Genomic DNA, 12,721 nt, shown 5'->3' with positions numbered 1-12,721 from the left:
CAGGCAAGCAAGTGTTATACATTCATATATTCAGTTAAAACACCCAAATATACATACGTATGTACATAAGTACATATATGTGTGTGTACATAAAGTTTGTTCTTTTAATTTTTTTTAAAATAAGTCTAAAGAAATTAAAAATAAGAATTTATATAAGATATTTTTCCTAGTTTCTTTCTCAGTAAATTTGTTATTGATATGAAGAAAAGCTACACATCTCTGTGTTAATTAGTATCTTACACTTTTACAGGAAGTATCAGGTCTAAGAGTTTTCTGGTAAGAGTCCATGGAGTCATGTCAAGTGGTGGTGTCACAGGCCTTCAATCCCAGCACTCAAGAGACAGAGGCAGACAAATCTCTTGAGTTTGAGGCTAGCCTAGACTACATAGTGAGTTCCAGAAGAACAACCAGAGCTCCACAGGAAAACCCTGTGCCCCCCCCCCAAAAAAAAGTCCAGAGTCTTTTAAGTATAGAATTCTGTCATCGGTTAGAGAACTTCTACCTTTCCTATTTTTATCCCTTTTATATAATCTTTTTCTTACTGCTCTAGGGTGGGTTTGTTTGAGTTGTTTTGGGTGTTTGTTTGTTTGTTTGTTTGTTTTTCAAGACAGGATTTCTCTATATGAGTCTGTCTGGCCTCGAACTCAAAGAGATCCACCTCTGCCACCCAGTGCTGGGATTAAAGGTGTGAGTCATCACCACCCAGCTGTCTAGTTTTTAAAGTTTTTTTTTTTATTATTCTTTTTAATTGTGTATGTAAGGGTTGTATATGAGTACAGGTCTCAGGAATTGGATCTCCCTGGAGCTAGACTTACAAGCAGTTATGAGCCATCTGATATGGTTACTAGGAATTAAACTCAGATCCTATGGAGGAGCAGTATTTGCTCTTAATTGATGAGCCATTTCTCCTGCCCACGGTCTGTTTTTGAGACAGTCTTACTGTGTAGCCCTGACTGGCCTGAGATTTTCAGAAGAATTGCTGTTTTTTTTTTCATTCAATATAATATTGACTGTAGGTTTGTAATGCAGTATTGTTTTGTAATTTTCTCTATTCCTAATTTCTTCAGGATTTCATCATGGAAGCATGTTTAACTTTGTCAGATTTTTTTCTGAAGCTAGATAGATGGCTCGGCTATTAAAGTGCTCAAATATGAGAATTTGAGTTCAGTTTCTAGCATGCACATAAAAACTAGACTGGGGAAACCCTGACTGCTCTTAGGACTGGAGAGGGAGGAGGAGAGGGAGTGGGGGAAATGGGAGGGTATTGGGAGGAGGAGAGAAAGTGGAAATTTTTATAAATAAATAAGTAAATTTAAAAAGAAAAACTGGACTGGGGGTTGGGGACAAGCTAAAATAGTGCAGTAGTTAAGAGCATTTGCTACTCTTGCAGAAGATGTGGGTTCAGTTTCCAGAACCCACATGAAGATTCACAGCCATCTGTAACTCCAGTTCCAGAGGAACCAACATCCGTTCTGACCTTTGTTGTCACCAGGCATTCAAACACCCATATTCATACAATAAAATAAATCTAATTTTTTAATTTAAAAAAATCTGGATGTGATGCACTCATGTAATCCCAGCACTGAGGAGGTAGAGGAAGAGATGGGAGGATCCCGGGACCTTAATGGCTAGCCAACATAACCGAAAAGGCAAGTTCAGGGTCAGTGAAAAGTAGATCCTACCTCAAAAAATAAGGTGATAGGGCTTGAGAGGTTTCTTAGCAGATAAAAGCAGTAGCCATGAAAATTTGGCCCAAAATTGTGCCAGAATGTATATACAAGTTGGATGGCATGAAGCTGTAGGTATCTCCCACACACATACACCCTGTTCCTGCAGTCAGGTGGGACATGGAGAAAAGAGGAACAGTAGGAAACTGACCTAAATAATACAGCAGCAGAAATAGCAAGAGAGACCCAGCCTCAAACACAAAATGACAGGAAAGAACTGGCTCCTGAAAAGTCACTTGACTTCTTTCTTTTCCTCCCTTCCTCTTGCTTGCTCTAGAACACACATATACTTATAAATAATCTTTAAATTAAACAAATGAAAATAAGGTGGAAAGTGATTGAGGAAGACACCACCTGTGTTCCGTATTCATATTTGTTGGGGGACTTTCTGCAGATTTCTGCAACTGGTTTGATTCTGAAGTGACAGCACCTAGCTTTGATCTGTGTTTCTGATTGCTACCCTTTGTCTCCAGTACCTTCTGTTTGAAGTCTTGTCTCAGAGTTTCCTAGGGGTTCAAAGCCTATGCAGAACTTGGTTGGGGCAAACTGGGGTGCCCTTTAACTGAGCATTTCAATTTGTCATTGTCCCTTTGGGGAGCTTAGATAAAAGAGTTTGAAATACAAAAATTAACTTGCTAAAGGTGTAAATTGGGTAACAATTTAAAAAAAAAAGTTCTTTGTCCTGATACCCCTGCAACTGGAAAGGCTATGAGTGCCTTCTTTCCATGGACCCACATGAACCCATACCCAATATACACGTGAATAAGAAGTGCAAGCTAAGCTTGGGCAAAGATGTATATTACCTTATTTCTCAACATTTGAGATTGTGTAGTTTTTTACTTGTAAAATTACTTGCTAATTTCTTAAGTTTAAAAATATTTATGTATATGAATGTTTCTGCCTGCATGTGTTATGTATATATGTATATCACATGTATGCCTGCTGCCTGCAGTAGTTAGAAGAGGGCATTCATTATTATTAACTCCATAGAATTGGAGTTAGGAATAGTTGTGAACCACAATGTGAGTGGTGGGAACTAAACCTAGATCTTCTGTGAGAGCAAAAGTGTTCTAACTGCTAAACTATCTCTCTAGCCCATTTGTTAATTTCCTTTGAGGACAAAGAAAGATGGAGGAGGGAGGATATGCATGGAGACAGGGTCTTGCTATAGCCCTAGAACTTTCTATGAAGACCATAGTGGCTTTGAATTTGCAATAATCCTCTGCCTTCTGAGTTCTAGGATTACGGATGTGCACCACCCACACAGACCAAAGGTTTTCCCTAAATAGAAATTGGCAAAAAATAATTTTTCCTCACCAATTCTGTAGAGTGAGAATAAGAATAAAAGTTTATAATACTAAAAACATCTAATATGTGCAATATTATCATAGTTGTAAATTAAATATTTACATTTTGGGGAGCATCTGTGTAGTTTATTTACCTGGTTCCTTTCTAACTTACAGAATTTATTACATTTGTTTTATTATTTTGAGATTTTTTTTTTTTTGAGACAGGGTCTTAGCCTAGTAGCCCTTACTAGTCTGGAATTCACATTGTAGACTAAGCTGGCCTTGAACCCACAGATCTACCTGCCTCTTCCTGGGATTAAAGGTGTGTGCCACTGAGCCTGACTTTTGTATTTATTTGTTTTATGTTAGAGTCTATGAATTGACTGAAGAAATAGAAAGTAACTAGATGAGATTCTTGTTCTTGGAGCACACACTCATTAGTAAAGAAAATCCCAGTACTTCGCTATTTCAGTCTTAGTGACACTTTTTCCTAAAAATTCTAATGCAGAGTTTTAAGTCAGACACAGTGGCACATGCTTGTAATCCGAGTGCTCCACAGACTGAGGCAAGAGAATAACCACAAATTTGAGGCCAGTACAGGCTACATTGTGAGTTTAAGGTCAGCCTGGGCTAATAGCAAAATTTAAAATTATACATCTTTGTAATTTCCGTACCAGTGAAACAGGATATGCCAGACCATACCTGAACTGAGCTTGAGATGAGTTTCAAAACAGCTTCACATGCCGTTTTAACAATCTTAAATTCTTAGGGCCCTGATGACCCATCTCAGGACTCTTTGTCCTTCAGTGCTTTTCACTTTCACTCCTATGGATCACATTTTATTCACAAAACTTGAGCATGGGCTGCTATGAGTTTTTGTTTTATTTCTTCCTCCCATTGTGTCTAAGTAATACTTGATTTTGCTTTTGTAAATTTAGAATATCAATGATTGTTTTTTTCTCATCGTCTTCTCATTTTCCTCAACTTTTAGCAAAATACTTTTTGCATGTGCCCTTAATGTGAAAAGAATCCAATTTTTTTAGTTTATTTGTTCTAAAAAGAAAACAATCTTTTTCATTTTACACACCACTCCCAGTTCGCACTCCCTCCTCTCCAGGACCCATTCCCTCCACCTAACCCACAGACACACCCCAACCCCCATCCACTCCTCAGAGAGGGTAAGGCACATTTCTTTGGGGAAGGTCCAAGGTCCTCTCTACTGTATCTAGGCTGAGCAGGTTATCCAACCAAAGAGAATGGGTTCCCAAAAAATCTAGTACAAGCAATAGGAATAAATCTTGGTGCCACTGCCAGTAACCCCTCAGTCTGCCCCAGCCATACAACTGTCACCCACATTCAGAGGGACTAGTTTGTTCCTATGCTGTTTCCTTCCCTGTGTAGCTGGAGTTGATGAGCTCCTGTTAGCTCAGGTAAACTGTTTCAGCGGGTGTACCCATCATGGTCCTGACCTCTTTGCTCATATTCTCACTCCTCCAACTCTTCAGCTGGACTTTGGGAGCTCAGTCCAGTGCTGTGATGCAGGTCTCTGCCTCTGTTTTCATCAGTTGCTGGATGAAAGTTCTTTGGTGATATTTAAGATATTCATCAGTCTGATGTCAGGGCAAGGCCAGTTTGGGCACCCTTTCCTCTATTGCTTAGGGTGTTAGCTAGGGTCATTCTTGTGAATCCTTGGGAATTTCTCGTGTGCCACTTGCTAACCCCATAATGGCTCCCTCAATCAAAATACCTCTTTCCTTGCTCTCATCTCTGTCCTTCCTCCGTCTCAACTATCCCATTCCCTCAAGTTCTCCCCTTTTCCCCTCCTCCCCTTGTCTTCCCCTTCCGTCCTCCCTCCTTCCCCCACGCTCCCAATTTTGCCAGGCGATGTTGTCCGTTTCCCCTTTACAGGTGGATCTGTGTATGTTTTTCTTAGGGTTCACATTGTTACTTAGCTTTTCTAGGGTCTTGAACTATAGGCTCAATATCCTTTGCTTTACAGCTAGTATTCATTTATGAGTGAGTACATACCATGTTCATCTTTCTGGGTCTGGGTTACCTTACTCAGGATGGTGTTTTCTAGTTCCATTCATTTGCATGCACAGTTCAATATGTCATTGTTTTTTACTGCTGAGTAGTACTAATGTGTAAATGTGCCACATTTTCTTTATCCGTTCTTGGGTTGAGGGGCATCTAGGTTGTTTCCAGGTTTTGACTATTACAAATAATGCTGCTATGTACATAGTTCAACAAGTGCCCTTGTAGTATGTTTGAGCATCTTTTGGGTATATGCCCAAGAGTGATACTGCTGGGTCCTGAGGTAGGTTGATTCTCAATTTTCTGAAAAACTGCCTTACTGATTTCTGAAGTGGTTGTACAAGTTTACATTCCCACCAGCAATGGAGGAGTCTTCCCCTTATTCCACATCCCCTCCAGCATAAGCTGTCTTTGGTGGTTTTGATCTTAGCCATTCTGTCTGGTGTAAGATGGTATCTCAGAGTTGTTTTGATTTGCATTTCCCTGATGGCTAAGGATGTTGAACATTTCCTGAAGTGTCATTTGAGATTTCTGTTGAAAATTCTGTTTAGTTCTGTTCCCCATTTTTTAATTGGGCTATTTGATGTCTAATTTCTTGAGTTCTTTATATATTTTGGAGATCAGTCCTCTGTCTGATGTGGGTTTGGTGAAGATCTTTTCCCATTCAGTAGGCTGCCTTTGTCTTACTGACTGTGTCCTTTGCTTTACAGAAGCTTCTCCGTTTCAGGAGGTCCCATTTATTTATTGTTGCTTTCAGTGTCTGTGCTACTGTTGTTATATTTAGGAAGTGGTCTCCTGTGCCCATGCATTGAAGACTCCTTCCCACTTTCTCTTCTATCAGGTTCAGTGTGATCGGATTTATATGGAGGTCTTTAATCCATTTAGACTTGAGATTTGTGCATGGGGATAGATAAGGATTTATTTTCATTCTTCTACATGTTGACTTCCAGTTATGCCAGCACCATTTGTTGAAGATGCTTTCTTTTTATTGTATAATTTTAGCTTCTTTATCAAAAATCAGGTGTTTATAGATGTGTGGATTAATATCCGGGTTTTCAATTCAATTCGATTGGTTGACCTCTCTGTTTTTATGCCAATACCAAGCTGTTTTCATTACTGTAGCTCTATAATAGAACTCAGTCAGGAATGGTGATGCCTCCGGAAGTTCCTTCATTGTACAGGAATGTTTTGACTGTCCTGGGTTTTTTGTTTTTCCATGTGAAGTTGAGTATTGTTCTTTCAAGGTTTGTGAAGAATTGTGTTGGGATTTTGCTGGGGATTGCATTGGATCTATAGATTGTTTTTCGTAGGATTGCCATTTTCATTATGTTGATCCTATCTATCCAAGAGCATAAGAGATCTTTTCATTTTCTGGTATCTTCAATTTTTTTCTTCAAAAACTTTAAAGTTTTTGTTGAACAGGTCTTTCACTTCTTTGGTTAGGGTTACCCCAAGATATTTTATGTTATTTGTGGCTATTGTGAAGGGTGATATTTCTCCAATTTCCTTCTCAGCTTCTTTTCCTTTGTATATAGGAGTGCTGCTGATTTTTTTTTTCTTAGTTGCTCTTGTATCCTGCCACATTACTGAATGTATTTACCATCTGTAGGAGTTCCCTAGTAGAGGTTTTGGGGTCACTTATATATATTATCATATCATCTGCAAATAACGAAAGTTTGACTTCTTCCTTTCCAATTTGAAGCCCCTTGACCTCCTTTTGTTCTCTTATTGCTCTAGCCAGAAATTCAAGAACTACGTTGAATAGATGTGGAGAAAGTGGACAGCCTTCTCTTGTTCCTGATTTTAGTGGGAGCACTTTGGGTTTCTCGCCATTTAATTTGAATGTTGGCTGTTGGCTTGCTGTTTATTGCTTTTATTATGTGTAGATGATACGTTCCTTGTGTCCCTGATTTCTTCAAGGCCTTTATCATAAAGGGTTGTTGGATTTTTGTCAAATGCTTTTCAGCATCTAATGAGATGATCTTATGGGTTTGTTTTTATTGTTTGTTTCGGTTTATTTATATGATGAATTACATTGATAGATTTTCAGATGTTGAACTATCCCTGCATCTCTGGGAAGAAGCCGACTTGATCATGGTGGATGATTTTTTTTAATGTGTTCTTGGATTTGGTTTGCCAGTATCTTATTATTTTTGCTTCCTTGTTCATGAGTGAGATTGGTCTGTAATTCTCTTTCTTGGTTAAGTCTTTGTGTGGTTTTGGTATCACGGTAACTGTAGCCTTATAAAAAGAGTTTGGCAATGTTCCTTCTCTTTCTAGTTTGTGGAACACTTTGAGTATAGGTATTAGCTCTTTGAAGTTCTGGTAGAATTCGCCACTAAAACCATCTGGCCCTGGGCTTTGTTTTTTGTTTGGGATGCTTTTGATGATAGCTTCTATTTCCCTGCAGGTTATGGTCTATTTAAATTGCTCACCTGGTCTTCATTTAATTTTGGTATGTGGTGCCTATCCAGAAAATTGTCCATTTATTTTCAATTTTCCAATTTTATGGAGTACAGGTTTTTGTAGTATGACCTAATGATTCTCTGGATTTCCTCAGTATCTGTTGTTATGTCCCCCTTTTTATTTCTTATTTTGTTAATTTAAATATTTTCTCTCTGTGTCTTTTGATTAGTTTGGATAAGGGTTTGTCTGTCTTGTTGATTTTTTTTTTCTCAAAGAACCAGCTCTGTTTCATTGATTCTTTATATTGTTTTCTTTATTTCTATTTTGTTGGTTTCTGCCCTCAATTTGATTATTTCCTATCTTCTACTCCTCCTGGGTGATTCTGCTTCTTTTTGTTCTAGAGCTTTCAGGTGTGCTTTTTTATTTCTTTTTTTTTTTTAATTCTTTTTTTTTTTTTTGCTTTTTTTATTTCTTTATTTCTTCTTTGACCAAGGGGTGGTTCAATAGAGCACTGTTTAATTTCCATGTGTTCGTGGGTTTTCTGAAATTAGTGTTGCTGTTGAATTCTAATTTTAAACCATGGTAATCCGATGAAATACAGGGGATTACTTCAATTCTTTTTTGTATTTGTTGAAGTTTGTTTTGTTACCGAGTATGTGGTCAATTTTAGAGAAGGTTCCATGAGGTACTGAGAAGAAGGTATATTCTTTTGTGTTTGGGTGGAATGTTCTGTAGATGTCTGTTAATTCCATTTGAGTCCTTATATCTGTCAGTTCTCTTATTTCTCTGTTAGTTTTCTGTCTGGTTGACCTGTCCATTGAGGAAAGTGGGGTGTTGAAGTCTCCTGCTATTAGTGTGTAGGGTTTGATGTATGATTTAAGCTTTAGTAATGTTTCTTTTACATATGTGGGTGCTCTTGTATTTGAGGCATAGATGTTCAGGATTGAGACTGCATCCTGATTGTTCCTGCTGTGAGTGTAAAGTGTTTTTCTCCATCTCTTTTGATTGATTTTAGTTTGAAGTCTATTTTAGATATTGAGACAGCTACACCCGCTTGTTTCTTACTTCATCCATTTGATTGGAAAATCTTTTCCCGACACTTTAATCTGAGGTAATGTCTTTGAGGTTGAGGTGTATTCTTGTATACAGCAGAAGGCTGGATCCTGCTTTCATATCCATTCTTTTAACCTATGTCTTTTTATGGGTGAATTGAGTCCATTGATATTAAGAGATATTAATGGCTAGTGATTGTTAATTCCTGTTATTTTTTCAGTGGTAGTGAGTATGCTTCTCTTGGGGTTTTGTTGGTGTGAGGTTATCTGTTGCCTGTGTTCCTGTGGGTGCAGTTAACTTCCTTGGGTTAGGATTTTGCTTCTAATACTGTCTGTAGGGCTGGATTTGTAGATAGGCATTGTTTAAATCTGGTTTTGTCATGGAATCTTTATTGAGAAAGCCCTGTCAGCAAACTTTTGATAAAACCTTTGAATATATTTTTCATTTAATTTGATTACAATTCTTTGAGCAATGCCTGGGAACCTAGTGTATTTAATATATTACTTACTAAGGAAATCTCTATCTTTTTTTATTTCAGTTGGAAAGACATCCTTAATCACCAGATTCATGTATGACAGTTTTGACAACACCTATCAGGTATTTTGGTTTTTCCAAATTATTAAATTTATCTCAATATTAAGAGGAATGGTTGTGGTATTTTTTTAAAGTTATTTTATTTACATGCAGTCATAGATATAAAAGTGCTTTCCATGGGCAGTGGTGGTTCACGACTTTAATCACAGCAGTTAAGAGGCAGAGGCAGGTGGATCTCGAGTTCCATTACAGCACAGCCAAAGGCTACACAGAGAAACCCTGTCTTGAAAAATAAAAAAAAGGAAAAAATGCTTTGAATAATATGTAAATTATATAAACAACACAATGTGTAAATTATTATATAAACAACACAAAGTATTAATGATCTTGTTCATAGTCCTAGTCTTACTCAGTTTACTTCTTTCACAGTCTATTGAAAAATTATCTTTACTATCATCTTGGAGGGAATTAGAAGTGATACTTTTTTTTTTTTTTTTTTTAGAGAAATCATCAAAGTCTGAGATTTCCTTTTTAGGAATTGAATTCAGTTTATGATGTCAGAGGATTCAGGCCATCATGATAGGAAAGTTACAGTGGATTAATCAGTTCACTTGTCGGTGGTCAGAAGCAGGGAGGGACATGCCAGCATACAGATGCCTTTTTCCTCTTGTTTTTTTTTTAATTAGATTTACTCATTTTATTTTATGTGTGAATGTTTTGCCTGCATGTATGTATGCATACCATGTGCATACTTTGTGCCCGTGGGATCAGAAGAGAGCACTGGATCCCCTGGAACTGGCATTATGGATGGTCGTGAACCACTATGTGAGTGCTGGGAATTGAGCTTGCTTTCCTGCAAGCTGCTTAACTGCTGAGCTGTCACTTCAACCCCATGTCCCAATTATTTTTAATTTATCTTCCTATTTAATTTTAGACTTCTTGTTCACTTTTTTCTAGTTTTCGCCTTTTAAAATTCTTTATTATTTAACCAGGCACACAATGTACTGTATTTGAATCACATGAGATACTTAGCATTGAATGATAAAGAGAAAATTTTATTTCCCTTACTTAAATACATTACTTACATATTGGAAGAGTCTTGTCCCTTTGAAAATCATACTTCTGAGTCTCTGTGGCATAAGAACAAGCCATTATATAAGAAGTTCAGGCATGGTTATCTTTACATCAGCAGTATTTCATAAAATTGTCTTTGGGACAGATAATAGTCATCCTGATTGGGAACATTAAGATATTCAGACAAAACTTTGTATTTTGGATATTTGAATATTCTGGTAAAAATATACATAGAAAAAAATCCCTATTGCCTTATTCTCTAAAATGAGAAAAATTAGTATGAGAATGAGTTATCTTTCATGAATGAGGATGAGAGTTGTTCACATAAAGGGCCTGAATTAGTCTCCAACACAGAGCACGTGCTTAGTACATGGAAGCAAGTTAACATTGGACATGTTTGTTAACCACTTGAATAAAGTGTGGTTATGTATATATTCATTATTCTTTTAAATTCATAAATCCTGTTTGTATCCTAAACTGTTGACTACCACTAAACTACTATTCCTTACTCTTTTGTTTTGTTTTATAGGCAACAATTGGCATTGACTTCTTATCAAAAACAATGTACTTGGAGGATCGAACAGTAAGTAATATTTTCAGTGTGCAATTTTCTGCACATTGCAGGCTGGAAACCAGGATCACAGCTGTGGTCACCATCAGAAGTGTTTAACAAAATCATCAAAATTGGATCTTGAGAAAAATTTATTACAAAGTTGTTTTTGGCACTCTGATTTCTTATTTCCATTTCACATCCAAAGCCAAAATTTGTTTGTAAAATTCTGGTGTCCTTAGACTTACTTTGCTATCTTGATTTAGAAAAAAAGAACAACACATTGATTTATGAGAATTAAAAGAATTTTCATGAGAAATTAGAGCTACTAAAGACTCTGAGCACCCCTCAGGTCATTCAGGAAGGTTTCATAATTTGTGAACTTAAAGACTGTCAGACTAGAACATGTAACAGTGGTTAAATAGAGGAAAATATGTATTTATCTGTAAGATTTTTTTATCTTCCTTATTGTTGAATGTTCTTTTAAAAATTTTTGTTTTGACCTACTCCTTGAAGAGATTCTTATCATCATTTAAACATTGAATAACTTAATGTTCCCAAAATGTTACATTATCTCTGATATTTTTTCTTATTTCTGAAGTTTATGGTTTTTTTCTTTTGGATGTTTTCATATATAATATAACTTTTCTTAAAACTTGAGAGCTTAAACTGCTTTGTATGGGTAAGAAAACCTATTTTTTATGTAGATTGCAGAAATGTATTCTTTTTTTTTTTCTTCCCATATTATCCACGATGTTCTGGGCAGAAATGTATAGAAGAAACACACATAGTAGTCACAGACCCAGGAAACATTTCATAGCTTTGGAGAAGCTATCAGAGAAGCATTGCTTTCTTTACTCTGTCATCTGGTAGCTTGAGGTTCCTTCAGTCTCTCTTTTATTCTCAGTATTCGAACATCAATAGTTTACTTTTTATCATTTAGAAGATACTGGGATTCAAAACTTTATGGAGTAGGAGCCCTATTTCTGATTCTGTAAAATCTTTCACAAAGTATTTTCAGTATTTGTACCTTCAGAACTAGCAACTGCTCACTTTTCAGAAATGAGTTTTATGTTGTTTTCATTCCTCTGCATTAAACCTCTACATGAGTTGTCTACCACTCGTGTTTCAAAAATCATTCCTTTTTTTTTTTAAGTATCAGTTTTTTAGTTTTGTTTTGTTTTGTTTTTGTTTTTGTTTTTTCCCCATCCCACAGATCAGGCTGCAGCTGTGGGATACTGCGGGTCAGGAACGTTTCCGTAGCCTCATTCCCAGTTACATCCGTGACTCTGCTGCAGCCGTAGTAGTTTACGATATCACAAGTAGGTATACTGCAGTGGTTGACCTTTCTTACTTTTCTTGCTTGTTTGACTGATTTTGTTGTTAGGTGCGATTGCAATTATGGGACACAGCAGGTCAAGAGCGGTTCAGGAGCTTGATTCCTAGCTACATTCGTGACTCCACTGTGGCAGTTGTTGTTTATGATATCACAAGTGAGTGGGGGGAATTACGCATTTCTAATCTTCTTTCAACCTTTAGCTTAGCTGCATGCATGTTTTGTCTTGTGCTTGTTTTCCTTACTGGCATGTAAAGTGTTTTATCATAGCAAACTGTATCACAGACTAGCGAAGTCAGAAATACTTGCCTCCATGTTTGTACCAATATGCTTTATGTCTCTGTGCCAGCATTTCCACCTTTAGAAATTGTCTTTTGACTCTATTTATAAATCTTCTTCAAGGTTTCTGTAGTATCCTCCTATCCATAAACTATCCCATAATTGTAGTTTAAAGATATTACTCATTAATTTATCTCAGATTTCAAAGATAATCTATATTTAAGCCTCTTGCCAAATATTCTAGATTCTATATGGCTTCTTTTGAGGCTTTTAAAAGAGTCTGCCTGCTAGTGCTTTCTCTGCTTCCCCCTTGCAGTCAGTCTCTTACATAGTGAAAAACAGAGAAGCATAATGTATATTTTTCTGTTAGTCATTTTTGTTTGAATATGTGGATTCTGTGACTGGTTTTCTTGGTTGCTAACAAATTACACTTTCGTTT

At 36.8% G+C, this 12,721-nt stretch overlaps 1 protein-coding gene across 3 annotated transcripts in view; it reads left to right on the top strand.

Moving 5' to 3' along the window:
• The window catches only part of Rab6a (RAB6A, member RAS oncogene family), a 56,509-nt gene that overhangs the window by 15,330 nt on the left and 28,458 nt on the right, over positions 1 to 12,721 (top strand). For 2 of the 3 annotated variants that reach the window (XR_007231047.3, XM_048429765.3), the window contains exons 2-4: positions 9,048 to 9,106; positions 10,647 to 10,700; positions 12,055 to 12,160. Coding sequence is in view for 2 of the 3 variants with exons in the window: in XM_048429765.3 (XP_048285722.1) it covers positions 9,048 to 9,106; positions 10,647 to 10,700; positions 12,055 to 12,160 (219 nt within the window). In the remaining variant the exon portion in view is untranslated. Of the gene's footprint in view, positions 1 to 9,047; positions 9,107 to 10,646; positions 10,701 to 11,883; positions 11,990 to 12,054; positions 12,161 to 12,721 lie in introns of all 3 variants that reach the window. The other variant, XM_048429766.3, reaches the window with a different exon arrangement.

This window comes from Myodes glareolus, chromosome 7, assembly GCF_982192425.1.
Source record: "Myodes glareolus chromosome 7, mMyoGla1.1, whole genome shotgun sequence".
Taxonomy (NCBI): domain Eukaryota; kingdom Metazoa; phylum Chordata; class Mammalia; order Rodentia; family Cricetidae; genus Myodes; species Myodes glareolus.
This window is presented reverse-complemented; position numbering and strand designations above follow the sequence as displayed.